At 40.3% G+C, this 27,924-nt stretch overlaps 1 protein-coding gene across 1 annotated transcript in view; it reads left to right on the forward strand.

The window, feature by feature from the left end:
- Nucleotides 1–774: 774 nt before the first annotated feature.
- TRPM7 (transient receptor potential cation channel subfamily M member 7) overlaps nt 775–27,924 on the forward strand; it is a 50,789-nt gene continuing 23,639 nt past the window's right edge. Inside the window, exons 1-11 of the mRNA XM_064721868.1 lie at nt 775–903; nt 19,547–19,626; nt 21,058–21,096; nt 21,546–21,744; nt 22,879–23,092; nt 23,623–23,747; nt 24,350–24,521; nt 25,325–25,499; nt 26,197–26,320; nt 26,848–26,920; nt 27,161–27,261. Of these exons, the coding sequence (XP_064577938.1) occupies nt 901–903; nt 19,547–19,626; nt 21,058–21,096; nt 21,546–21,744; nt 22,879–23,092; nt 23,623–23,747; nt 24,350–24,521; nt 25,325–25,499; nt 26,197–26,320; nt 26,848–26,920; nt 27,161–27,261 (1,305 nt within the window). The 5' untranslated portion in view covers nt 775–900. The remainder of the gene's footprint in view (nt 904–19,546; nt 19,627–21,057; nt 21,097–21,545; nt 21,745–22,878; nt 23,093–23,622; nt 23,748–24,349; nt 24,522–25,324; nt 25,500–26,196; nt 26,321–26,847; nt 26,921–27,160; nt 27,262–27,924) is intronic.

Here is a 27,924-nt window from a genome sequence, read left to right on the forward strand (position 1 = left end):
TCCCTCCCAAACGGAATTTCCTCCAGTTTGGCTCAGGCCTGTTAGAAGATGCCTCCGACGCGGAGCTAATGGCGGCAGTGCCATGTGCGAGCAGGGCTGGCAAGAAAAGCGTGAACTAATGTGAGCTGAGGCTGCTCGCTGCCCTGCGGCTCTGACAGGAGCAAGGCCGGGTCCCCTCAGGGGGCAGAGCCCACGGGATGGAGCCGGGCCGAGGAGCCCCGTCCCTGCGGGCTCCGTGCCCTCGGGAACACGCACGGCAGCCCCACGCGAGCGGAGCCGCTGCCTCTGCGGGGCTCCTCTGCGAGCCGCGCCTCCCCAGCCAGCCGGGTTTCTCTCTCGGAAGCTCCATTTTTAACATTTCCGCCTTCACCTCACCGGCAGCACAGGGCAGCACGGCCGCCTGCCCGCCCGCAGCGGCTGACGCTTTCTCCGGGTCTCTCGGGACCCCGCTCGGGGCTCACCGGTGCTGCGGAGCGGCCGAGAGCCCCCCTAACACCCGCGGCCGGTCCGGCCCGCCCCGAGGGGACCCGGGCGGGCAGCACCGCCCCGCCAGCCCCCTCCTCCTGCCGGGGGCGGTGCGCGCTGACGCGGCAGCGCCGCGGCTCCTCCGCCGGCCGAGTCGCACAATTATGAGAAAGAGGCGCCGGGCCGAGACCGCCGCCAGCCCTGAGTCCCGGTGCGGAGCCGAACCAGAGCCGTCCTCCGCGTCCCGCGCCTCCCTTCGTCCCCGGAGCGTCGTCCTCGCCCGGCCGCTCCCCACCCAGCCCTCCGCTGCCGCCGAGCCCAGCCCCGATAGATGGAGACAGGCCCCGCCACCGCCGACGCCGAACCACGAGCAGGAGCTGCCCGGCGGGAGGAGAACCAGAGTCGGCGCCGAGACCCAGCCCGGCCCTGAGGAGAATGGTGAGAGCCGCGGGCTGCGGGGGTGCCGGGGCGGCGGGGCCGGGCGCGCCCGGCGGGGAGGGGGCAGGGACGGGGCCGCCGGATCAGACCTGTCCCAGCCGGCTGCTGCGGGTCCCGGCCGCCTCCCGCCGCCGCCGCGCTGCCCGGGCCGGAGGGGACGCTCGGGCTCCGCGCTGCCGGCCCCCGCTGCTCTCCCGCCCGCGGGCCCGGAGCTGCCGGCCGGGAATGCCCCGCGCCGCCGGGCGAGGCTCCCGCCGCCGCCGCCGCCCTCATCGCGCCGTGCCCGGGGCAGCCGCCGCTCCCGCGCACCCTCCGCGCCCTGAGCGGTGGCACCGCAGCGCTTAGAAACGAGAACTCCCCGTTAGTGCTGTCTCTGTTCGCCGTGGTGGTCTGGTCTGAAACCGGAATTCGCACGGTGTATTCTCTGGGCTGCAGCAGTCCTTCCCTTCTCATCCTTACACCTATTTCATATTTCATTTTTGCAGTTACAACATGTTATGCGTAAGGGAGCATATGTATACTTAGAGATGTATGAGTGTCTCCAAAGAAAACAGTTTCAAATCCAGCTCTATATTCTGGCTGTTAAACGGTTGTTCATCCCTATAAGTTTGTTCCGTAATATTTAAAAAATTTAGGGTGGTTTATCGCATCAAGTGCTTTCAAGTAATTTTGAAAATATAAGTGACAAGTCTAAATATATGGATTTCTACAGTCTGTTTGAACTTCTAGTAAGATGCTTTGTTTCATTTTAAATAAAGGTGTTTTATTTCACGGCGTTTTCTTAAAAACCATGGGGATTCGTGCCTACGAATCTTCCATTTCTGAGTATATCTGTGAACTATGTGGAAAAGTAGGGTTGTGTTCTTCTAGAAACTGCAAATCCAGCACTCTTCTAGGAAGAAGCTGCAAATGCAACCTTCCATTCTGACTTGAAAGAGTGCTTGGCATCTGCCACTTGCGTGGTACCTACTCTTCTCACCTGGAGCGGTTTGGTGTTGGGTTTTGTTTTGAGGAGTAGAGGATTTGGGTTCTTTTATTTAATTTTTTAAATTTATCTCTGGTAGGTGTTTTTTTTTTTTTTTGGTGCTGACATAGCCTAGAAACGTACAGATTGTTTTAAACCATCATGGTTCTGTAAATTTGAGGCTCAGCAGCCTTTCTGGCATTGTAGTGTGTTTGCAGCGTTTAATATTTGCTGTGTGTTTACCAAATGTTTTGAAACCTCTGTTAAACAGGTGCTTTGGTTGAGATGAATATAGGACATTTTATGCAAGCTCATTTTGCTAAAAATTTCCCTGCTGCTCCATGACTATTTAGCAACTTTGAATAATTGCTGGACGGTGTCCAACATTAAATCAGGAATTATTCTAAGGAATGAGTCGTTCAATGTGGCAATTCCGGCTGTTCAGTCTTAAAAAAAATGTGTCTGTGTGGGTGAGATAAATGTCTGCTAGATCATCCTTCATACCTTCTGGTAGGAGGCCATTCTTGACTTTGCTATTTCAAGGCAGGAGGGGGGAACCTTTGTGCATGTGGAGCTCTTTCGGCTGAGTTTGGACTGTTTGTACCTTGGTTTCCTGATGTTGTACTTTGATACTTTTTTGCTTGCTTGAGCTCAGCAGTGGAAGGGTAATGTTCACTTGTCATACAAAGGCACCTTGAAACATCACCTTGCATTTGACAGTTATCTCTCACTATCTGTATCAGATCATCTATCTCCCCACGTGGATTGTCTTGGAGAGAGTTGCTCCATTGTGTTTTAAACTTTCATTTATTTTCTTGTCCCTTGAGGCTCTGCCTAACTAGTCTTGCTGCATTACCATTTTCTCTTACCACATCAGCCCAGCTTTCTCTGCTCTGCTGGTGATAGACTGCAGCATCTAAAGTCCTCTCTTTTTCTCATCCTTATCTTCACCACTTGCTGTGCTTCCCTTTCCTGGAAACTTCGGACCAACACCCAAATTTTTCATGCCTCTCTTTCATGGCCCATTCATGAGGTGCATTTCTGTTAACCATTCAATCCTTGTGGACAGTCATGACAGATGAACTTTTTCTAAATAGAAAAATATTGTTTTGAACTTCAGTAACTGACTGATAGAGTTTGCTCTTTGACACCAGAAATGTTGCAAATAAATCTCTAAGAAGACTTGTCAAAAATTGTGTGGGAAGAGAGATGCTTGATAGAATTTTGCAGTCTTGAAAGGCTTCACAATGGATTTCTGTGTTTTAGGGCTTTGAAATACCAAGACAATATGAAATGATACTTCTCATGCCAAAATATTTAACCTGAAAAATGTCTTTGTCTTTTTTTTAGCTGATATTTATTTCTTTTGGAATTTCAAGTTTCGTTCAGCAACGTCTATGTTGGCTGTGATATTTACATGCCCTGTTTATTTCATGAAACTATGACATTTACATGCCCTGTTTATTTCCTGAAACAAGCAACATTAGTTCTGTTTCTTTTCCTCACTTTTTTAAGGGCAGACTGATAGTAAAATCAGTGTGTGTGTTTTTCAGAATTGAGATTTTGGTTTTGGGGTGAGGTTCATTGTGTCTGTGAGTAATTCTGTCTTGGTGCATTTTACCTTCAGTGGTTGAAATTTCAGCAGCTGACTTTTCATCAGATAAATTACTGATTAATCTCATTCTCTGTGTGTATTTGGATAAGATACTTGCATAATTATTAAAGCTATGTCACTTTTTACCTCTGATACTGACAAATGGCTGTGGCCCCTGACCAGTGAGTCTGTGCTTCATTGGTTCTACAAAAAATACTCCACTTGACCTGTGGTAAACTTGAACTTTTGTTGCACACTTTCTTTGTATTCTCTGGCCTGAAGCCCTCTTTCCTCTATTGTAATCTCTGCAGTCTTGTTATTGTCTTTTTTTTTTAAATTTAATCCCTTTGCTTTCCTCACATAATGAGAACATAGAGGTGGTGGTGTCATGTATCGTGATACAGCCAGTACTGAAAGTGGTCTGCCTAATCTTTGCTTTCTGTTATTTTTATTATGGGAAGTTTGGCTTTTCTTGTGCTTAAATTGTAGGTGTTTTTGTGTTTTAAGTAACAGAAAACTAATCTAACAAAAGAACAGAAAAAGTAAACTCCCAAAACCTTAGTGTTGGCCAGCTTTGCTCCCCGTCCTGGCTCAGCACAGGATTAGCTGGGCATCCCTGCTGCTGTGCAGGAGGGCAGGGAGGATGTGCAGGAGGGCAGGGAGGATGTGCAGGTGGTTATTTGAGTTTTTGGTAGCAGCCAGTCATTAAGCAGCTGAGCAGCTGCACCCTTCCTGGGTGGGACCACAGCCCTGAGCAGCAGTGGGTGCCAGGAGCAGTCTCCATCACAGCTGTTCCCCTGATGGAGTGCTGGCTTTCTTGAGGCGTGGTGAGTTTCTTTCAGCCTTTACACCTATATTTTGCTTAGCATGTAGAATGTGAGCCACTTTCTTTAACTGCCAGGTGTGCTGGACCCAGAGAACAACCTGAGTTTGATTTTTTTTCCCCAGCTATTATAATTTTTGCATAGAAGAAGGGACCACACAGGTAGCCTAATTGCTGCTAGGTGAGCAGAGGACAGTTTTTACTCCTGTGTTCTTTCTAAGAAGGAAAGGCCAGTGAACTTCTGATGGGATAATAAAATATAAAAATACAAGAGATAAACTGTATACGACTTCTTTTTCCTTCCCAAAACTGGATGAAAAGTGTCCTGAACATATGGGGAATACAGGGAGTAAAATAACTGTATTGCTAATAGTGGTGCTGGTAGGTCTGAAAACTGCTTTATGAAAGGGCAGAATATTTAGCTGTGGCAGGTGGTTTGACAGCATATGGTATAAGGGTGTTGCAGGATTAGTCTGTAAGATAGATGTGGTTAATTGCCAAGGAGAACTTTAAGTATGGTACCAAACCAACAGCACATTCAAGCTGGGTTTATAAGTTGTGCAGTTTTTGCCCCTTAATTAAACCAAAGTTCAAATTCTACTGAAACTGTAGGCTTGGATTGAATCTTAATTATGGGGATTTCTGTGTTTCTTAAAAAAAATCCTAAGAGTTGCATTACAGTTAGTTTATTTAATCTTTATATTATTAAGAGCCATGTAAGTTTTTTTTTTCCTGAAGATTTGTACAAACTCATTCTAGCTTGAGCATTTTGTTGTCATGATTTCTGCAATGTTTGATCACTGTGTGTATTGCAAATGTGCAATTGCTGAGTTAATGTATGTCAAGCCATCTTTGTTTCATTTGTTCTCAGCTCAAAGAGGATGGAGTAAGATTTGTGTGATGGTATATCTGTTGATTTTTTATAGCTGGAAAATCTGAATTGTAGAGGCTGATTCAGTAATCAAGTTAGCACTGTGCTGCATGTAGTTGGACAACTGATGTTTTTAGGTCATCCAGCTTCAGAAACAGCTATGGCAAACCCTCTGAAGCTTTAATGGGACTTCAGCCTGTCTGTGGAGAGCCCTAATTTACATCATATACCGTCCAACGCCAAGTGCTTATTTTGTTTAAATGCAAATCATGTGTTTTGCAAGGAGCATGCACCAGGCCAATACACAGTTTCTATAAGTGTAGTTGTGTGTTTCTAGTTTTTGAAAACTATGCACGTGTATGTGAGTCTTACCAATGTCTACACTTACTGATAGGAATTTACTAGCAATTTACCAGCTCCTCTTTGATTTGGTGAGCATTGCACCTCTTTTTCAAGATCTGTAACAGCCTGGTCTAGTTTTTTTTCTTTGTTATGACTCCCAGTGCTATTGGATTCTGCCTGTAATTGTTTACTGCTAAACTGAGGAGATTAAAAAAAAAAAAAAAGAAAGAAGTTGTAGTTTTGAGAATTGGCATATAGCAATTAAGTTCTGGTTTGCTGATTTTAATTTTTTGGTTTGATTTTTTTACTGACAACCTTTTGGGTGATTAATGAAGTGTATTTTTGCTGTTTTACACTAAATCATTCTAGCTTGAGTATATTTTCTCAGTTACAACTGTAAATGAGTTTAATCTAGGTGTTCAGCCTTTCACCATAACTCTGTAATCCTCAAAGGCTGGGAAAGTGTCTGTTACAGCTCAGTCAGTGGTAGCACAATGGTTTTTGTAATTGAATCCCAGCTTTTGTGCCCTGCTTTGTTCCCATTACCTCTACTCATTTTCTTTACCTTATCTACTTGATTCTTGTCACCTCTGCTCAGAATTTTCACTTTGTAGTCCTAGTCCCCTTATGCTGGGTTGAATTTTGCAGGCTATCCCTGGCTGATGGTTCTTACCCAAATGTCTGCTATTTTTTTCTCTAATGCTGCAGTTTTTGTGAGATGTGGACTTGAAAAATTTGGCTCTAAAAGTTTAAGTTTAATAAACAAATCTAAATTTATGCCTTCTGCAAATGGATTTCCAGATGCTTTATTAGGAAAACTTAATTACACAAGCACTTATTGCTTAAAAATTTCTAGAGTTGGGCTGTCCTAGAGCTAGTGTTATTTAGCAGCCCAGTCCTTCCCACTCTTACTCATTTTATTGGCAATATCTTTTCTGACTGACCTGGAGTGCTTGAGATGTGTTGCAGGGTAATTACCTCAGGGTAAGGGTTGCTGTTCAGGCCCTTTGCTGGCTGTTCCCATATATGCCAAAGCTCTTCTTAAAGGTGTGTTGTAATCCAGTCAAAACTCCTATAAAACCTGGCTGTGTCCCTTTCACCCTTTCACCTGTCCCTTTGTGCTTCCTTGTGCTCAGTTGCTGGGGATCTGATTTGAATAAACTTCCCATCACCTCCTTTCCTTTTTTTTTTTTGTGGATTATTTTGTTGGTCATTTCCCTGAACCAGCTTCCATGTGACTGCACAAATGCTGCTGCTGGTATGAGATAGGTTGGGATCATGTGCAGAGGCTTAGGCAAATGGGATTGTGGCAGCCCAGGCTTGACAGGAGCTGTGAGGCTGGACTGAAGCCTCCTCCAAGGTGCCTGGGATTTGGTTTGTGCTGTTGCCTTAGGGAGTGTTCAGTTCCTCTGTGCATCACCCACGGCACATGGATGTTTTCTGGGTCTCTGCCTTGTGCACAGGCATGGATGGAGCTGTGCCAACACAAGTCAGGTTCCATGGCCTCTTCAAAGTATAAACCAAATTGATTTGTAGCCTTAATTGTACTGTGGGCACTTGGTGGCTATTCATGAGTACTCCTGTATCTAAATCATTGTTCACAGAGGATGTTTTTCTTGACCTGCTTTTCTGAATGTGTGCTAGCAGATTCAGGATCACTTGTTTTTACCAGATGTGCTGTGCTCCAGTCTGTCTCTGGACTGAGCTGCACCAAGATGAGTTTGATCCCTCCCATCAGGTTTTTTCTGTTGGGAAATGATTTACTGCTGGTAACGTGTCTTGTGTAACAGAATATTGCTGGTTTTTTTTTCCAGTGTTCTTAGCATGCAGCATATTTGCTTTTTAGTGCTGTTCCCATTCTTGTTTGACTTTCTCAGGAAGCTGAACCTGTTTCTTTGAGTTAGGAGAAAGCAAAGCTGCATTCTACTAATGTATGTGCCAGGGCTCAGCACAGCAGCCATGTGGACAGGTTCAAAGGCAGTCATGGTGCTGTAAACATTATTAAAATTGCATGTAGATTGGCTTTGTGTTGTGAGTGTAATGCCGTATTCCAGATTGTGGCTAGAGCCACTCTGAAAAAGCTGTTTCCTTTCAAAGCCTGTCCCTGGTGCTGCTGCAGGTCGTGCAAGTCTTTAGGCATAACTTCAGTCACCTGGATAGGTTAAATTATGCATGTGCTTAAGTGACACATGATTAGAGCCTAAAAATACCAGTTGTGTAATTACAGAACTGTTAATCAACTTTCTCTTCAATTATAAAAATCAGTTAATCTACACGAGTAGGTGCAGTTAATGATGTTTTAAATGTCAAACTCTTACCAGTTTCTCCTGTGTTCCCTGGCTGCATTATTGTCTGTAGTTTGCAGAATCCTGTTAAACAGAAAGTTTTATTAACTTCAGCTGTAGTTTATGAAGGAGATTAGAAGCGTGTATATGGCTGAAGGTGATTTTCTGAATGAGAGAGATTCATCTTGAAGGAACTCCTGCTTGTGGTAGTAACCTTGCACTAGGGAAAGAGCAATAAATGACTGATACCTTAGCTGACAAATGTCCCAGAGAGCTGTCTGGGAGCGTGGCAGTGTCTGGTGAGGAATGGCTCTGGCTGCAGAGCTGGAAGAGGCTCAGTCCCCCTGATTTCACAGGTTCCTCTTTGCTGACCCCGTTACTGCTGCAGGTGTTCCTGGCTTTGCTGCCCTGGGGACAGCCCTGTGAGCCCTCACCTGGCCTCAGCCAGGGCCGCTAAGCACAGATGTGGAGGTTGGGATGGACTTTTACCTCTTAAACTGGCATCAACTGGCTTTGCAGCCAGAGGCACTGAAAAACAGAAATAGCCACTTGAATAACCTTCGCCCTTCTCATTTGTGCAACTTCAGAAATGCTCTTGATGAGGATTTATGCCCATGCCTCATTAAGCAATTGATCTGTCTTAGTCTTGGTTTCTTTTATCAAGGTCTTATGCAGAAAAATGATTGTTTAATTTTCAGCTGTAGAAAACCCATGGTTTCTGTGCACGCAGTTTTCAGTGTAAATTTTACTGCTCCATGTGCAACTCCGTGACTCTTCACCATTAAATTCCCTGTAATTGTTTCAAATGCTGTAGTGAAACAAAGTGGCCTTTTATGTTGCTGATGTAGGGAAAGAGGGCAGAAACCTCTCATCACCCTTGTCCTGGTTTGGGCTGCCAGCTTGAGTTACAGGTGAACCTTCTGCGGTGCTGAGGGCTGCTAACAAACCAGTCATTGTGTGCATGTATCCTCTGCCTTGCCCCGTGTTCCCTGGCCCTCCAGAGGAATATTTGGTCCTGTAACATCACAGCTCTCTGCTGGACAGCACAATGCAGTCAGCTTCAGGCAGCTGTGCTTTCTTCCTGGTGGAGAAAATGTGCAAGAACAAAGCTTTTCTGCCTTCAGATGAATCCTGTTCTAGGCTGTAGGAGGAGGTTTTGTGGTCACAGGCAATCTGCAGCATCCAGGTAGACTGTGCAGAGAGGGGAGGATTATTCACAAGAGCTAATTAGGCAGTGAGTCCCCAGGCTGGCTCAGTGGAGACCAGGGGGGTTTCAGAGCAGCTCTTTTCTCTCTGCAAAGAGGATGTAGAAAAATTAGCACAACTGAGATAAGGTTGGTAATTTTGACTATCCTCTTGAGTGTCATTACTGGGTTTTTGGGGGTTTTCTGACAAATATAAAGATCTTGCATGTAGGACAAGGAAAATCTTTAGTAATTAATGTATTAGGAGTTGAATGTTAATTATACCATGAATTAGAACAAATCTTCAATGCCAGATGAGAATGGTGTTCTTAAACACAGGGTATCTGCCCCTCCAAAATGTGACCTTAGGCAATATGTTCTTGCTTCATTGTCACCTCTCTGAGAAATAAAGAAATACAGTCTTAACTTCCTTTCCTTCCTGAATATCAGGATGTGTGTACATTAAAAAAATGAATCTTTTTGTGTGATAGCTCTGTAGTCTCTCCCTGTGTGCCTAGAGCCTGTGTGCTTTTGGGGATTATTTTGATGTACTTTGGCAATATGCTTAGATCAGCTCAGCTCCTCTGCCAACCCAGTATCTTTCTGCTACCAAAGGGGATGTCCTACTTCCCTTCTCCCCACCCTGATCATGGCTGTGTGATTCTGTCTTGTGCTTTAGTTTTCTGTCCAGTTTACATCTGAATCTGTTCATTCTGACATTAAAGCTACCTATTTTTTTTTTCCCTGAGGGTAATGTGCTGGTTTGGGGAGCTCAATCAATTTCCCAGAGGGAGAGTGCACAACTGCAGGTGGGGGAGAAGTAGCAGGAGAATGGGTGGGAGGGCAGAGCAGGAATTTCCTCAGCTTGTCCTCTCTGACTGCACCCTCACTTTATCATTTGAAGAATTGCATCTGTGAAAGCCAATATTTCTGCTGTGTTTCTTGGCTTTGCCAGGACCTCCACCTCCCTGCTGCTGTCTTTTGTTTCTCTAGAATGATTGTCTTCACTCTTCTCCCAGCAGGCCAGGGAGGAGCCTGGCCCAGGTATTAGTCCAGCTTGGACAGGCCTTTGTGCCACATACCACACAGCATTGGTGAGTTGTACTGGCTTTTAGTATGCTGGAAGAAATTGCCATAAATAGAAAACATTTTCCATGTGAAGTCGTGTTGTGGTCTGTCAATATTATTTAATTAGTTGTTTCCCCTATGCTGGGAAAAAAGAGACAGAAAATCAAAAAAACCCAACAAACCAAAAAAAAAAGAGGGTACTTTATTTCTAAAAATAATATATTTAGTTTCTGAGTAATTATTTAGACTTGTGGTATTTAACACAGAAGAGCCTCTGAAAGCATCAAAAGCTCAAACAACTCTCAAAAAGAGGGTGGAATTTTTAAAAAGTGCCTAAATACACATTGTATATTATTTCAAACAGTAATTAGCTGCTTTCACATTTCTTTATAACAAACCCAGTTAAGTTTCTTCTTTGCACTTTTCTAGTGTAGAAAACAGAAACCACTTGAATAGTTTCAGTGGGGAACTTTATCTGCTGACAAGTGTTTAGGTTCATGGGTGTCTCTCCCAGGCTGTCAGGGTTCTTGTGCCCCGAGGTGGGGCTGCAGGCTGTGAGAGGGGAGCTGCTGCTTTGTCTTGACAGGAGTGCAAGTGTAACTGAATCCAGCAGCTCTTTGTTACGAGCTGCATTTAAAAATGCTTAAAGTCTTTGTAATTCTGCAGTAGGTGAGCTATAGCAAATTCTTGTTTTGGCTTGCTTTGATGCCGGCTCATCCTACTTTCTCCAGTTTATTCAATTATTCAAGAACTCTGATCACTTTAGAGCTGACCAAAACGTTTGCTTCCCCTCCTGTGCCTAACAAATACTTGGCACATTGGTGTGCACGTGTGTACAGGCAGGGAGAATCCAAACTTCCAGACCTGTTTCAGCTGGCTCTTTGGTTTGCAGATGGGTCTCTTTCCTAGTTTCAGTAGTTTCGATATTAACAATAAAGTTGTTTTCCCAGATACTGTGTCTAAACATAGGTTCTGTGAAATTTCATAATCCTTAGCAGTGTTCTGCTTCCATCTCCTATATCATGTGCCCACTAGTATGTTCTGTTGCTCTTCCTTCTCACTCATGCTGTTCAGAGAAATATTATTGATCTACCATAATTAATGTGGGCATAGGCTTCCTTTTATTTTTTTAATAGATGTTCAAAGAGTTGTCTGAGGCCAGCTATGTCAAAAATTCCTTAGTGATAACAAGTTTCCATTTCTCTAGTGAGTTAATAATAGCCTACTTAAGTCAGGAGGCACCAGAATCTTTGCTGTGATGATAGAGAAGTGTCTTTCTTTGTACAACATGAAAAATAAGTCAGATCTGTAAATTGAACAGCTAAGAAAGTGGTAGAGCAGGACAAACAGCATCCACCCTTCCACCTTTTTGTAGTTGTAATGTGCTTCAGCACATACTGAATTAATCAGATGTTCATGCACTTCATGAACTGGAAAGGGAGGACTTTGCTTAAATCTGCACTCAGATATGGCTGGAGTACATCCTTTGCACGAGGTGAGGGGTTTGCAGCCTCTAAAGCTGTCCAGGAACAGTGGCTGCCAGAGCTGAGGTTTCTCATCAGGAAACAAAGCAGAAGCAAATTGAGGGCAGGATTAATGATTTGGCTGGTCACAGGAGCCCTTTCCCACTGCTCTATTTCCCGAGGTGGCCACCACTGCCTCCTTTCTTGCACCTGTGACCTGTATTCCCTGTGTCAATGGGGAGGCACTGGAGGAGGACAGCAACTGCATCCAGACTGTGTGAGTGGCTTTACTGCTGAAACCATGCCCCGAGCCTCATTCCTTGCAAAAATAAATCCAGAGTTTATAGGATTGTCTGCTCCTACACCCTCTGTGGCACGTGCAAGGTAAGCCCAGCACTTGCCAGAAATGTGAGGTTTGAGCCAAACGAGTGCTTTGATGTAGATCTGGGGTTCAGCAGCCAGCACAGAGTGTCCATCTGTCCCTGCAGAAAGGACCAGGGACAGGCACCAGCCCTCAAACCCACAGAGATGTTTTGAGCGACTTAAAAAGACTTGGCACCGTTCTGTGTGTGTGGTGAGTAGGAATGCTGACTCTGCCTTCCTGCTGCTCCTATTTGAGAGAGTGTGTAGGCTTGCCATCTGCATCTGGTAGGGTCAGAATGATCACAGACTGCAGCAAAATCTCTGGTGCTGCGAGAGGTGAGGAGCATGCAGACTGTCAGTTGTATCACTGGATAAGGAAGGGAAAGGAGGCTGGATGTTTGAAAATGCAAGAGATCTGAGGTTGGTTTATATGGGTCATTCAACATTATTAAAAGTGGATTTTAAGTGAGGATCCCTATCAGAAAGAAGCAGGGACTGTATGACAGGCTTGCAGACATCCCTATGTACTTTGCCATAATTTTTTTGTTTGGTTTTTCTTTTGTTTTGAACAAAGTGAATATTCAAGTGAAAATGTTGGCTGAAAAGCTGTAGCTATATTTCTTGTAGTTACAGCCACACTCTCTATCCTTTTCTTTCATCCATGGAGTTAAGTTTTAGGGAGTAAAGAATTATTTTCATCTCCTTTGTAAACTCACTAGTTTGTTGCTTCTAGGTCATAAATTCAGTATATGCTTTGAAATATTTTATGGAATGCATCAAAATGTGATTGGTCTGTGAACTCAGAGGAAGTAATTTATAGGCTCTTTAGCAGGAGTGAAATTTTTTAGCTTAGTGTTTCATTAGCTGGGAAGACTGTGAATGTAAACTATTTAGAAATCAATTTACTTCAGCTCACAGCAATGAAACTGGTTTACCTTCTGTTGTATCTTCTTTTTCCTACCAAAATTGCAAATTCTGTCAATGAAAGTTGATGGAAAATAAAAATGAAAATGCATTTCTCTCCTTGCTTCCCCTCGGCTTTTCTGAAGGCATGTTCAGGAACAGTTTGCCATCTGCTGTGCTGACACAGTCTCAGGGAGTCTCTGGTTTTGGCAAGTTTAATTACTGTAGCTGGTATAGTTGGGCACTTAACCCTGAAGGTGTTTATTGTTACATCAGCTGAGAAAAAGCCAGTGTGAAATCACCAGTGGGTGATTTTCTTCTGAAATCAACTGCTGGTTCATTCCATAGTGACCTGAGCTATCTCATACTGTAGAATCAGTGGTGAAATATTTTCTAGGTGCATACTAATATTTATTTTATGCCTTGTGTGGATGGTGTAGGCATTTTCAAATCTAGTACTTTCTGAAAAAGAGGAGTCATTTTATGGCTGGTCTAACTGCAGAACAGCACAGACCTTAAACTATTAAGTAAATAAATTTATTATTTATTTTAAAATATGCATTTACTCTGAGCTTTCCACTGAAAGACCTGTATTGCAGTTAGAAGAAAATTTTCCCAACAAGATGGGTAAAGTTGGTTGAGTTTGAATGTAGTAAAAATATACCAAAAATATTAGGTCTGTGGATTCTCTTCTATTCTATCAGGGTTAAAAGGCACCAATTCATAGTGCTAAATGATGTTCATGAATTTAGGGTATTCTTAATTAAATGAATCTGCAGAAAAATATTATCCGTAAACAACTGAATTATGTGCTTTGTAATTGTACAGTGAAATAATTCTCTCAAAACCAGCCTGTTCTCCAAATAGCAGATTGGAATAATTTTCCTCAAGTTTGAGAGAGCTGTAAAAATCCCTTTTGACAAATCCTGATTACCCTTTGCATCCAGAACTGCACGTGGACTCAGGGAGTTCTGTGGTGGCTTCATTACATCAGAGAAGAACTTGATGAAACAATAGCTGCTCTGTTACAGACCTGGATTGCTGTGAAATCTGTTCGGAGCAAATCTCCTGAACTGTTTAATAAAAAATAGGATTGTTGAAGGTTTGTTTTCAGCACTGAGGGAGCCATTGAGAGGAAGATTCTTATCTTTGCTCTCTGGCTCACTTGAGATCTGCTTCCCATGTGCAGAATTGACAGAGGGCTTTCTCTGACTGCCCTCTTTCCTTGCCTGCTTCAACAGTTTTTATTTAACATAAACCCAGTCTTTTTTTTTGCTGTCAAACAGTCTATTTTCAGGACTGTGGTGATACTTTCACTAGAAAAGTTTTTCAATCCAGAAAATGGGAGCTGTTTGCTTTCTTAGGAGCCCATTGAAGCCTGGTGAGCTGTTCTGCTGAGAGCAGGATCTTCAGCATAGCTGAGACCCCTTTTGTGCATGATGGGTCTGTTTGTCTGTCTGAGCTGGGTACGTTCTGAGACAAGAGATGCCCCAATGCATGTGGGAGAAAAAAGAAAAGAACCAACTTCTTGTAAATGAAGCTGGTTTTAGACTAATAAGTAATCCTGATGCAGCAGGTGAAATATCTTTGCAAAAACTTTCATTTGTAGTGGATTAAACAACAATTAAGATTAAAGCACAGTCCTTGTCATTAGGGTGACATTGTTCACAGGGATACATTAAAGCACTGCAGAAATATCTTCTGGCATTGGGATCGTGTCTGAGCCTCTGTTTTTTGAGTACTGCACATATCCATACTTTCTATACAAGTTAGTACAAAAAATTAAGGTTGACTGATACTGTAGATTCTGATTCAGGAACAAGTTTTGTAGGTGCTCTGTGTTGTGCCTTGTCTGGACAGACAGCACTGTTATTCTCTGTCAAAGTCTTTTAAATATAGTTCATAATACTAGCTGGCCAAATGCTTTGTTTTCTCCCCTCTCTTTTAAAAAAGAAAGCAAAAACCCTCAAGCTAAAATTATAGAAGTATGTAACTTTAAATTGAAGGGAGAGCCAGTAAATTAAATGTCTGGGGTTTGATGGAGCCAAGAGTTTAAAACAAGTGGTAGCAAATATATGACATTAAAGTATCTAACTCTTTTTCCTTCTATCTGCTTATTTGCTTAGTTAGCTGAAGTTTTGAAGAGTTTCCTCAAGTGATAAATATTTCCTTGAGGAACTGAGATGTGCTCTGCTGATATCTTTAATACAAAATTTTAAGTGTTTTCTTTGGTAGATAGATGTAACTGTCTTTCAGCTAGCTCTGCCCCCCATACACATTGGCTTGGCTACTCAGCTCATCCTGGGGTGCACATTTTCAGTATCATTCAGTTAATTTGTCCTAAAAACAAGTCCAGGTGCTTTACATGCAGTGTGGTTCTTACCGCCTTAAGGATTTGAAGCACTTATTAGAAATCATTTCAGTGAGCTATTCATGTAGAGGAGGCTCTGTAACATTATTAAAACATACTTGAAACTTTTCATTTGGTTCATTTTATTTATGGCTCCTCTTCCCACAAGAAGCTTTCTGAATTCTAAACTACTTGGTACGCATTAACCTAATTGAATATGGTATTTATCAGGGCTGTTTGGCTTTATTCAATGTATCTAGCATAAAAGCAATAAGATAGAGGTTTGTCTGGAATTTCTGCCTTTCAGCTATAGTTGCAGGAGCCCAGTGCCTGGCTGGGGCTGGTTGTCTGGGCAGGGATCACAGGTCAGTCCCATGGTGTAGCACGTGCTTGGATAATGGAGTGGGTTTCTCAGATAAGAGATCCTCTGGTAAGTCACGAAGGGTGCTGTGGTATGTATGGTTACATAAGGAGCAGTAACTTCAAGTTGGAACAATGTCAGTGGACGATTCCTTGAATAGACAAGACAAAGGACATTGTTAGTACAGTGTGTCTCTTAGAAATGTTTTGAAATTTATCTGGTTGGCTATGAGTGACCTGGGCAGACAGGACTGCTCTGCGGCAGCGCTAGCACGACTGTTCCTGCTGCACAGTTTCCACTGTGCCTTCTTGTTTTCAGGCCTGAAACTGAAAACTTTCCTGTATTTTCTTCTGTCCAGATGGAAAATAAACATTTTGCAAAATTTGAGGTAGTGGAGAAACAATATAGAGTCTATATTAGTTTTTAAATAAAGGATAAATGAAATTGGCGGATCTTTTCCTTGAGGAAGTATTGCGTGTATTGAACTGCCATATGGTGTAAGCAGAGATTTGAAAGATGAAATATGAGACTGTGTGGAAAGTGATATGATTTCTAAATTTGAAGCTCAGTCTATGCTATCAGTAACTAAAATCCCCTTTACCAGCCCTCCAAAAAAGGTCACGGTTTAGCAAATTATTTATTAATTCAGGTCACTTTGCTGATTCAGTGGGGAGCTTTATTGAAAAACTGTCAGGAGAACTGCTGGGTTGATATGCACTGTGGCAGGCTCCAGGGCAATATAGTTGGGAAAAGAGAAATTTTAGTTTTGTAACAAACATTGTTACAATATTGTAACTTTTTATCTTACAACAGTACACAGTATCACAATAGAGCAGGAAAAATTAAACTGGGATCGTTTTGTGCATGAAGTAGTTCAGGATTGCCAACTACAAATATTATTTATACCTGCCATATTTATGTTACTTGAAAATCTTGAAAGTAATTTTGAGATCTTGGCAAGCAGGCAAATTACTTTCTATAGAGAAAATAATTCAGACCAAACTTGTGGAATAAACTTTGAGAATTTCACAATGGCTTGATAAGGCTTTGCCATATTGCCAATGCATCAATTGCTAGAACTTAATTGTCCTTTTATTTTAATATATTAAATGAGAGGCTCTTAGAAACACATGAGCTGAAGGGAGGAGAGTGGTAGGGAGTTGTTTTTTATTTCTGAGACCTGATCTCATACTGTACTTCAGGGAGGTTTATCTTTTTTTATAAATTTTCTTTTTTCACCTGCTGTATACAAAACATGATTGTGGTAAAAAGTTCTTTCTACAAAGAGACTTGCTAAAGTTATCCAGTGTGAATTTCAGTAAAGATAACATATAAATCTTGAGCAGGTACATTTAAATAATCTCTGTTATTGGGGCTTTGGAGTGCTAATGCTATTGCTATGTCAAACATAATTAATAATAAAATGGCAATGGTAAAACTTCCACCTTTTACAAAAGGCCATGGGATTATCTTGGCATTTAGATACTTCCAGAAGTTGGAAATAATTGGGCAAGTTCTCTTGAGTTTGTAGTTCAGCAAGTACTTGTGTAAGTTGTTTCAAATAGCAATTAGAATTATTTCACTACTGCTGAAACTGTTGGAAGAGGACGTATTTATTTAAAATAGTGTTTTATTTAGCTTGAGATATTGAGAATGCGCAGGGAAGAATATGGGAAGCTAAGCTTTTTTCTTCCACAATTTTGAAAAGAAATAAAGTAAGTAGTTGAAAAGTAGATCTCTCTGTGTTGATGCTGCTTGTGCCTTTTGCTAAAAGGCTGCTGACCCATGTTACCCAGAACCGTGGTGTAAAGTGCATCTGCTAAAAATACACTGGGAAAACAGCACTTGGAGCAGCAGGAGCTGCCTCTTACTGGAAACAGTTTGGGGGTGGGGTTGTGTATCCTGTTCAGATGATGAAAAAGCTTTAATAGGAGTAGGCAGTTTTTCTTAAACAGTCTGATTAACTTGTGTATTGATTTTTGACTTCAGACTGGATCTCTATTTTAACTTAATCTTTAGCTCATGAGGAGTATTTCTTAGAGGTAACTGCTGCAACTAATTTATACTCAACAGTGTCCTCATAGCATCTTCCTTTTTCTGGTCATCACAGGAAGATTATGTAATAATTGTTCTTATTTTCATGAAAGGCAATACTTCCTGCATTTTTAATGTGATTTTTACCCATTTATGGGAATTGTCTTTCACTCAGTTCTCTTCTCTTCTTGGTTTGTATTTTCTTTTTTTTTCTTTTTTCTTTTCCTCTCTCAAAAGAAAACAAGACTCTGGAATTAGCAATTTCTGTAGAAACTCTTCTGCAATAAAGATTAATTAGCATACAGGCATGCTTCTGGAGGAAGTCTTATTTTACCAAGAAGCTTCAAGTACATTTTAATAGCATTACAGAGCTTGTACATAAGTAACTGACTTGGGGTGGCTTTGGGGTGACTGATAAAATAGTAGTGATGTGACAATAGTTGCACTGTTGAGAAATTGAGAGAAATCCTTGGTAAGGGGTTAAAACTACGTTCTTTAAGAGAAAAATTGATGGTTAGTTGTTTTATTTTGGGGGCTTTTTCTTTTTTCTGTTTTGGGAAGTGTTTATTATTGTTATTATTATGAAAAGTGGTGTTGCACATTGTGAACTAGAGTTCCTTGTCCCCAGCTTTGATCACCACTCAATAATAAAACAATATTGCGTGGAGCAATTGACGCAATTGCTTGTGGTTTATGTTCTTTGGATTTTAACATCTAGCGTGTTATGCCTGTGATCTCTTGCTTCAAGGTGTGGTTTTAGCCAGCTGGCTGAAACATCTAAGTATTAAATTACTCTTCTGTATCTTTTTATATTCTGCAGGACCTGCAGAGTTAAGCTTAAACTACTGCAGTTTTAAAGTAATGCCCTGTTATTATCTTAAACTGATAATGTTTTACTGTTATAATCTTCAACTGATGTTGAAGTTACAGTGAGTGAAAAATTCATCCATCTTTGCTTTAACTTCTTTTATAATCTAAAAAAAAAAAAAAAATCTTAATTTCTTCATCACTGCTGCAGACCTCTGATTAGATACCTGTGAATAATATCCATCAGTCTTTTTCCCCTTCTTGTAAAATAAAACTGTGAAATTAATAAAAGTTTTCTAAAGGTAAAATGTAAATGTAGAGCATTGCTGTTAGCAATGAAGTAATTTTTGTGTCATCTCAGTAAGGATTTAAAGTAATGTTGCATAAGATGCAAATTAGCATTCCAAGATTTTTTCATGTTTTTATTTTCTAAAAGTCCTGTCTGTCTTTCCCAATGTATTGCTGAAACATGACATAGACGTTACACATTATGATGTTGTTTAGCAGCTAACTTAAGATTATTATGTGAGATAAAGTTCATGTGGTTGTTTAAAGCAACTGAAAGAAATTATGTCCAGTGATTAGAATAGTAAGCATTTGAAGTAGTGAACATCCTTAATTTCATGTTTCAGAACATGTTTCAAATTTAACCTTAGAACACAGTTCAGAGATCCCAATTAATTTTATTTACTGGAATGAAAAGTGTTTTGATGAAGAACAAAGATTATGACCTATTTATTGCTAGTTGAAAAGATTGCCCGTGTTGTTAGAAAGCTTCCTTACCCACAGTTTCAAGATGAAAATTTTACTTCATCAAAGAAAGAAATAGATGAAATTAATACTATCTGAGTTTAATGCAGGTAATTTTTAAAAATTTTACCTGATTTTTTTTTCTTAATAAGATAGAATAACAGTGTGTCTTAAAATTGTTTACGGGTTGTTTTTTTGGGGTATATATTTATTTATGTATTAAAATTTTGCTATTTATATTAGCTTTGAAAAATATTACTTCTAATTTTAGGTGATTTATGTATAAATTACATAATGATTCTGGTTATCTCAACATTTGGAGAGTTGTGTGAGATGCTTTTTTAAGGTCATACATGATTTTGTTAGTTTTTTGAGAGAGCAAACCCCTCATATTCTAGCTCTTGTTTCCTTAAAAAGCTTTATTCATTGCAAAGGTATGTGATTTGTATTTTATAATACTGTTAAATTCTTTGTTTTCCAGTCCCAGAAATCCTGGATAGAAAATACTTTCACCAAGAGGGAGTGTGTGTACATTATACCGAGTTCAAAAGACCCCCACAGGTAAATGAGAAATGATGCAAGAACTCATTGCTGCTCTTTAATATTTAAAAAGTCAGTATTTTCTTGAGTGTTGGACTGGTTTTTTGTATGAAATACTGTCTTGGGTTTGTGCTTTCGTGACTGGACATTGTTGCTCTGTGAACTGGATTTTCTTTTTCTGAAAGGACTTTGGCATTGCAGAAATCTCAAAAAAAAATCTTCTCCTGTTCCCTTTGCTGCTTCTTACCACTCTTCCTACTGATGTCTGTGATCTGTTTATAGTGAGGGGGGTGTGAAAAAGACATTTCTGAAGTTAGAGAGTCTCATAGAGATGTCCTCTACTGGAATTTAAACAACACCATTGTAAGTGTAGGGTGAAGTGTGAAAATCAACCTGACAGTGTAGAAAAAAAGGGTGAAGAATTCATAGAAGAATAAAGAAAACCAAGAATTGGGGTGGAGAGAAAATTACAAAAAAATAATAAAGGCTGAAAAAATACTTGCTTCCAGGGAAAACAGATAAATGGGAACTGTTCAGATTTCATATGATGTGTAATAATATTTCATCCTTAAGTTCTTAAAGGAGAAAAAACTAGGCTGAAAAATGGGGTAATATATTTCTAGAGGGGAGGCTGAGGCTAAGAATATTTAGCATCTCTCACATGCTGTTTTTACCTTATCTTAACTTAGAGGTGTGAAATCAAGCAAGTTAGTGCTAACTCTAGTGCATATCTAGCTGACTTTCACCAAGTGTTACAGGTATAATTTAAGAGTTCCTACAAGGATTGAGTTTGACATGCATAGTCATGACATTTGTGTCGCAGATAAAATAAAGACAAAATGGAAATAGACTTAAAGTTGGTATTTTTAGGCAGTTTTGTCCCCCTGTAATATTTACTGTTGTAATTATGGATTTAAAATCACCATTTTTTTCTTCAACTTCACATATGTGACAGCAGCTGAGAACCCTTTTTCTTCTGAGATTGAAAAAACTTCTATTTCACTCATTTCCTTAAAAAACACTTGTTAATCTCTTTTGTTATACTGGGGCAGGTTACTATTTTTCATTTAAGTACTTTGTTTATAAACAGAAAAGGAACTAAATGCTGTAGAATTTTCAAATTATTGTAAATAATTCACCACGTTCCTTGAAATCATGTGACATTAAAAGCTTTTAGAATTTATAGCCACAATTGCAGCACATGGAAAATTTGCAAATGCAAATAAAGTAATTAGGAAGCTGTTAAAATTTCCAGAGCATTTAACAAGGAACAGAATGGTCTTCAACACTTGCCCTTTCAGTTTAAGCTATTTGTAGCTTACAATGGACTTTACAACTTTCCCACCAGAATTTGTCCTTCAGTTTCTAAGAATGGCCTATGGTTGTTGGTGAATTGCTCACTGTGTGAATTATGTGAGAAGTTTAAGTCATATCTTAAAATATTTCTTACAGATGCCTTCCAGGATGTCAGATTTGTCAGCAACTTGTCAGGTAAAAAGGTCTTTGTAATTACAATATTTATGAATATTTTTTCATTAAGTGCTTTCATAGTAAGGTTTTCAAAAGTTTTGATCAATATTATGAGTGACAAGTTGGTGAAGGTTAGATGTAAAATAAATATAACTAATGTTTAAAGAACTGTCTGCAATAAGTAGGTCACAGATTTATAAATGTTATATAAATTACTTGGCTTCAAAGAAGTAATGTCTCCTGGCCTGCAGCTCGCTGCCTTAGTGAGCTTCAGTATTTTGCATAATAATATGTATTGTAATTGACTATTGCTGTAAATATTTATGACAACAAGGCTCGCTCTGGAACAGAGGTTTATGTAATGTCTAGAATCTTTGCTTTCCGAATCTGTTCTGTTGCTGTTATCAATAAAAGCAGTTTTCACCTGCAATGGCAGTATTTACCAAGCTTTGTCCCTGGTGTGGGTGCAGGTGCTGCTGTGGCCGCCTGGTCAGACAACACGCTTGTTTCACTGCCAGCCTGGCCATGAAATACTCCGATGTGAAGCTGGGTGAAAACTACAACCAGGACATAGAAGAGTGGTCCGTGGAAAAACACACAGAACAGACCTCTACTGATGCTTATGGTGTCATCAACTTTCAAGGTGGCTCTCATTCTTACAGGGCTAAGGCATGTATGATGTTTTGTTGTTTCTTTTTTTCTTACTCTCACCATGCTTAATTCAACTTCTGAAGTTGAAGGCTGAAAATATTAATACGTCTATTGTGACGAACCAGTGCCCTTTTCTATTCTAGCATTTTTGTTGTGATTTGAATTCTTTCTAATTTCTATTTGTAAAAGATTTTTAGTTGTGGTAGAAGTTATTTAAAGCTTATGCAGTTACAGGCTACAGGGAGTGCTTGTACAGTGTGACTTCTGTGGTCAAACCAAAGTGCTTGAGTGAGGAGCTGTGTTCTTCTGCAGCTGGCAGAAGCCCCAAGGACAGTCCAGTGCTCCAGGTCAGATCATCTCTGTGAGAGGAGGGCCCTTGGCACAGTTCTTTCATGTTCTTAATAGCAGTGTGTGGGTTCCTTTGTACTTAGTGTAGCTTAAAATTGCTGTGAGCTCTTTCCTAGGAGCACAGAAACACCAGGCTGCCCACTCTCATTTCTGCTTCCTTCTGCAGAGTGCAAGTGGGGTTGCTCAAACCAGTTTAATGGAGTAGTGTTGTTTTGTAATTTAGAACTTTATTCAGAAAAGGTTTCATTTCTGCCTGCTGTCCCCATCCCTATTCAAAAGCTCATACTGAAGATGTGGCAGCATTGTAGCTGATCAACCATCTACTTAATCTTATGCTGTTAAACATAGTGTTAAAAGGTTGCCAGGTTTGAAGTTGTCTGTTGAAAAATTTAGGTTTCCTTTCTACCAGGAATGGAGAAGGAAAACCAAGCAGTTGTAAAACTCTTTGCAGGGGACACAAAAACCTCTCCCAGCAGATGGCAGAGCTTTATAGATACTTCTGAATTTCATCTAATTTAGAGATCATCCAGTGCTTTCATAGAGTCATTTCCTAGGTCACTTTGCCAGTAGGATGGAATACCATGATCTTTCTGTAGTTGTTTCCTTTCCAAAACTTGCTTTCAGAACTGTCACATCTGGACTACAGAGGATATAAAGGAAGCTTGTGCATTTATTGCATCTGCTGTGTTTTGAGAAAGTGAATTACAGTTTTCATAGACAGGAGTAGGATAATATATCCTGAAATACATCCTGGTTCCTCTTTTTACACATCTGAACCTTTTAACTCTGTTCTTGTGCCTGCAGTATGTGCGATTGTCGTATGACACTAAGCCTGAAGCTATTCTGCAACTTATGCTCAAGGAATGGCAGATGGAGTTGCCAAAGCTTGTTATATCTGTCCATGGGGGCATGCAGAAATTTGAACTTCACCCACGCATCAAACAGCTGCTTGGCAAAGGTCTTATCAAAGCTGCAGTGACCACAGGGGCCTGGATTATAACTGGAGGAGTGAACACAGGTAAGGAACTAGCAAACATTGTGCACAATTAACTGGATTGCAGTTTTATAAGAGCCAAAAGATTTAATGTAGGGATGCATTGCTATGTCCTAAACCAAAGAAATTTGAATGAGTTTGGTCAAAGGAAATTAAAATAATACATTTTGAACATATGTATTTGAAAGTGGGCTACTGTTTTGTATTGAAAAAAGAAATAAGATAAAGAGGGGCTGGATTTTGGGCTTTGTTTTGTTTGCTTGATTTTCTGGGTTTTGCTTTTGAAACAAGGAAGAGTGTAATGTGATTAAAAGGTACACTAATGTGCTGGAAACTCTTGAGTTCTTGCTAGGCTAATATTTGTTTTGTTGAATGACTTGGTTTCCTCCTAGTAGATGTAGCACGGTGCCTTTTCTTTGGTAATGTGTCACTAAGTTTCCAGCTCCTTAAAGGCCTGATTATCTAAATAAAACAGTTAAACACCTAAATAAATATTTTTATTCCTAGTAAAATGTGCCATTCAATGCACTGGAATCTTTTTTATGCACGAACAGGTGTTGCAAAACATGTTGGTGATGCTCTAAGAGAACACGCTTCCAGATCATCTCGAAAGATTTGCACTATTGGGATTGCTCCGTGGGGAGTGATTGAAAACAGAAACGACCTTGTTGGAAGAGATGTAAGGAGGAATTACCTAACTGAAATAATGATTTACCTCATTTACTTCTGACACATCTGCTCAAGCATGTTTTTCCCTCGCTTTGCATCATTGGAATACTTGCTTTGCTATGAAGATACACTGACATCTGTGACTTGTGCAAGATCGTTACTGTAAACAAGTTGCAAAATGCAAATGTGCTACAGGAGGAGCTTGTTCTTAAGTACAATCCTTTTTCCTCCCCCACTGATACTATTGAGTTAAATAACAAATATGCCAAAGTATTACAGAGAATTCACATTTAGAGAAGACAATAAGTTGAAAAATTCTGATGTGGAGTCTTCAGAAGTCACAGATTTTCCCCAAAGACATCCCTTTCAAAGGATCTTTGTTACCCTTCAGAACAGCATCCGTTAGTGATACAATTATCTGCTTCCCTGCACCAAGTTCAGAGCTGCAGCTGTTGGTGTATCCTGATCCAAGGCATGCTTATATGTGTCAGTGCTTCTTTATATGTGTCAGTGCTTCTTGTTGAGCCACCAGTTCTTGTGTCTAGTTAAGTTTCACAGAAACAAGTGTGAATCTTTGCAAGTAAAAGACATTTGTTGTGTGCTTGCACTTAGGTGGTTGCTCCATATCAGACCTTGTTAAATCCATTAAGTAAACTAAACGTCCTAAATAACCTCCATTCCCATTTCATTCTGGTGGATGATGGAACAGTTGGAAAATATGGAGCAGAAGTTAAACTGCGAAGAGAACTGGAAAAAACTATTAATTTGCAACGGATCCATGCAAGTAAGTAATTCTGGTGCCTGAGGGTTGTTACTATGGCTTAATGAAAAAGGTGTTTGCACCAAACGTCTGAATGAGAAAATAAAATAAATTAAACTGTTGTTTACACTTCAAGTCTTAAATTGCAAATTTCAGCAGCTGCTCTGGACCCTAGTTATTGCTGGTAGATTTATGATTTCTCTGGGTCCACAGAGGAATCCCTTATGAATGAAGTTGTCTGTTTACTTTGTAAAAACAAATATAAGTCACTTCAGGTCTTGTCACCACATGCTGATTGGTCTGATTAATTAATGGTGTTGTCACCAAGTCCTGATTGGTCTGATTAATTAATGGTTTTGACGCTGGCAGTTTCAGAGTTTGCAGTATAGTGTTTTCCCAGTTGTGGAGCAACACATGTACTTTGACCCTTACAGGAATGCTCTTGCAATATTTCCCATCAGTAGAGGGTTCTCATGTACCTGCGTTCAAGCTGTGTATGTGTTGTCACCTTTGGAAATTATGGGGGGAAGTTGGAAGACGAGCTTCAAAAAGAAAAATTCTTCAGTTTTCTGCATTAGTTCATGAATGTTTCTGTGAGGAATCTTCTGTTTTGTAGATTGTATCCTGTTGTATTAACCAGCTTGGCAGTGCTTGTGTCCCAGCCCAGAACATAAAGTGCTTGAAACTGTGCGTTATCAACAGCTAATGTCTGGCAGACAGTATTTTAATGCTAATTTAATAGGACAAACCTAATTTATTAAAACTGGCCTTAGCATTCACTATACACTTGCAGCATTATCTGGATTTTTATCTTTGCCATTTTCCAGGAATTGGCCAAGGTGTGCCTGTGGTGGCCCTTGTGTTTGAAGGCGGCCCCAACGTCATCCTGACAGTTCTCGACTTCCTTCAGGAGAGCCCTCCCGTGCCCGTGGTGGTGTGTGAAGGAACGGGCAGGGCTGCAGACATCCTGGCCTATGTTCACAAGCAGACAGAGGAGGGGGGGTAAGTGCCAGCAGTGCCACACTGGACAGAGGGTTGGAAGGGACCCCACAGTGGGTCATCCCAGAGCATGTGGCCCAGGATTGTGTCCAGACAGTTCTTGTCATCCACAGATGAGTTTTGAGACTATTTCTTCCTGAATCTGTACAAAAGCCTTTTCTGTTTAGTGCAGAAAACACATGCCTGTTTCGAGTGTAGCTTCAAATAATAAAAAGGATGTGCTTGGGCTCCACAGTACTTGGTGATTTGGTGATTTCTTGTTAGTGTCAGGCTTGCATAAGTCCCTTAAACACACTGGGTCCTTGTTGCAGGGGCTGCCTCTGAACCTTGGGAGGCAGGGATCTAATGTAGCTGTAAACCACACAGCTTTGTCCAGCCTGCGATCACAAATGTGTCTTGCTCAGATGAGTGACTGCTTATTATTTTGTGCCAAAATCTTCTGGTTAAGAATATCTCAGAACTCAATATAGGAAGAAAAGGGAGAGAGAGTTGAGTTACTTTTAGGAGGCAGTAGTATAGAATTGTAGGTTAAGTAGCTTGTAGTTCTTTCTAAAGGTTACCCAAGGTTTTGCCACAGCAACAGTAATAAGCTTATAGATAGCAGGACTTTGAATGGACATGTTGAAACTAATTAAATGCATTGTTGTTATTACTGTTCATCTAAAACAATTGTTTTCCTGTGTGTTTGTTTCAATCTCAGGAATGTTCCTGAGGGTGCTGAGCCTGAAATCATTTCAACCATCAAAAAGACATTTAACTTTGGTCAAAGTGAAGCAGTTCATTTGTTTCAGACACTGCTGGAGTGCATGAAAAAAAAAGAACTTGTAAGTAGATCTTGCCATAAACTTTTCTATGCAATGTGCATGCATTTGTGGATATGTGATAGGATTTTCTTCTTTTATTGGATCTTTTAGTTCTGACTACTAATAAATGTATAGTATCACTGCATGCTTAAAGCAAAACCACTTTATAGAGGTAATGTGTAGCCGGAGTTCAGGGACTGGTGTCTCATTTGAACATCACATTGTGCTGTTCTGAGATAAAAAAATGCCTTATTCAGCTAACCATGTCTGCTGGCAGGTTAATCTCATGATCTGTAATGGACTGGAGAGGTAAACAGGATGCTGTGTTATAGAGAGCAATGAATTATAATCGTGGGAGGAAAAGAAGTTCAAGTTAATTGAAGATTCCCACAGAATGCACACTAAAAGTTTAATTTGAACATAGGCTTCAAGTTGCAGTGAAGATGAGGTGTCTTTTATGTCAGGAATTAAAAAAGATTTAAAAGACTGAATAACTTCTGCCTGAAAATAACTTTAAATATTTTTTCCCATTTTGCTATTTTGGACAGATTACAGTATTTCATATTGGGTCAGATGAGCATCAGGATATTGATGTTGCAATACTTACAGCATTGTTGAAAGGTGAGACTTAATTTTTTAAGATCATTTGGAACATTCAGCTATTATTGATTAATGTTTATGTAATGGATTATTTATAAAATACCAATAGAATCTAAGTTTTTAAACAAATATCTTTGTTCTCATTGTATCATGCTATAACATGACATGAATGATGATTTTGGCCTTTTTAGGAAGCAAGAATGTTTATTATCTTGTCTTATAATTAATTTTAAATTTTCTTCATTGTATTTGTTTCTTAAGGCACGAATGCATCTGCGTTTGACCAGCTTGTTCTTACACTGGCATGGGACAGAGTTGACATAGCCAAAAATCATGTTTTTGTTTATGGGCAACAATGGCTGGTATGTAATGGTCTGGATTAAGCAGAATGATAAATCCTAATAGAGAGAAGCACAGTTGACTGTGAAAGATTAATCTTGACTTTTGTAGAGAGAGACTTTGGAATACTTATGCATTTATTTTGAGACAGTAATTTGGGTATCCTGCATAGCCTTAAAGGTGTTTTGCTGTATTTGAAAATAGTAAAAAAATTATAGAAATGTGCTAACTGTTCTGAATAACTGGCAGAGAAAACACAAAAGGTGGAAGCTGAATTCATGTTAGTCAGATGCTCTTCCTTCATTACAGTTGCATGGCCCTAGAAAGTTCTTCAGAAGCATCTGGTAAAATGCACTCTTGGCAGCACTGCAATGTCTTTTGAGGGAGGGACAAAATGTCTGGGTTTTGTAGTTTGAAAATGAGTTTAAGAACTACCTGGTGGCTCTTGTCTTTTCTCCCTGTGTAAAAATAAAACATGAGCTTACTGAGTGTGCATTCAGAAGTACGTACTGTGTAAGCCTTGTCGATTGCCATGACGGTTCTGACATCTTTGAACCAAACTGAGCTTTAGAAATTTTGTCTTTTTTTCTTTTATCCAATATCAGCCTATGAGAACACTTCAATTATGTTAAACCAAATGTCTCCTTAGTCCCACTGCCTCAGTAGGCAGTACCTAGAGAACAGTT

The sequence above is a fragment of the Zonotrichia leucophrys genome, chromosome 10, assembly GCF_028769735.1.
Source record: "Zonotrichia leucophrys gambelii isolate GWCS_2022_RI chromosome 10, RI_Zleu_2.0, whole genome shotgun sequence".
Lineage (NCBI taxonomy): Eukaryota > Metazoa > Chordata > Aves > Passeriformes > Passerellidae > Zonotrichia > Zonotrichia leucophrys.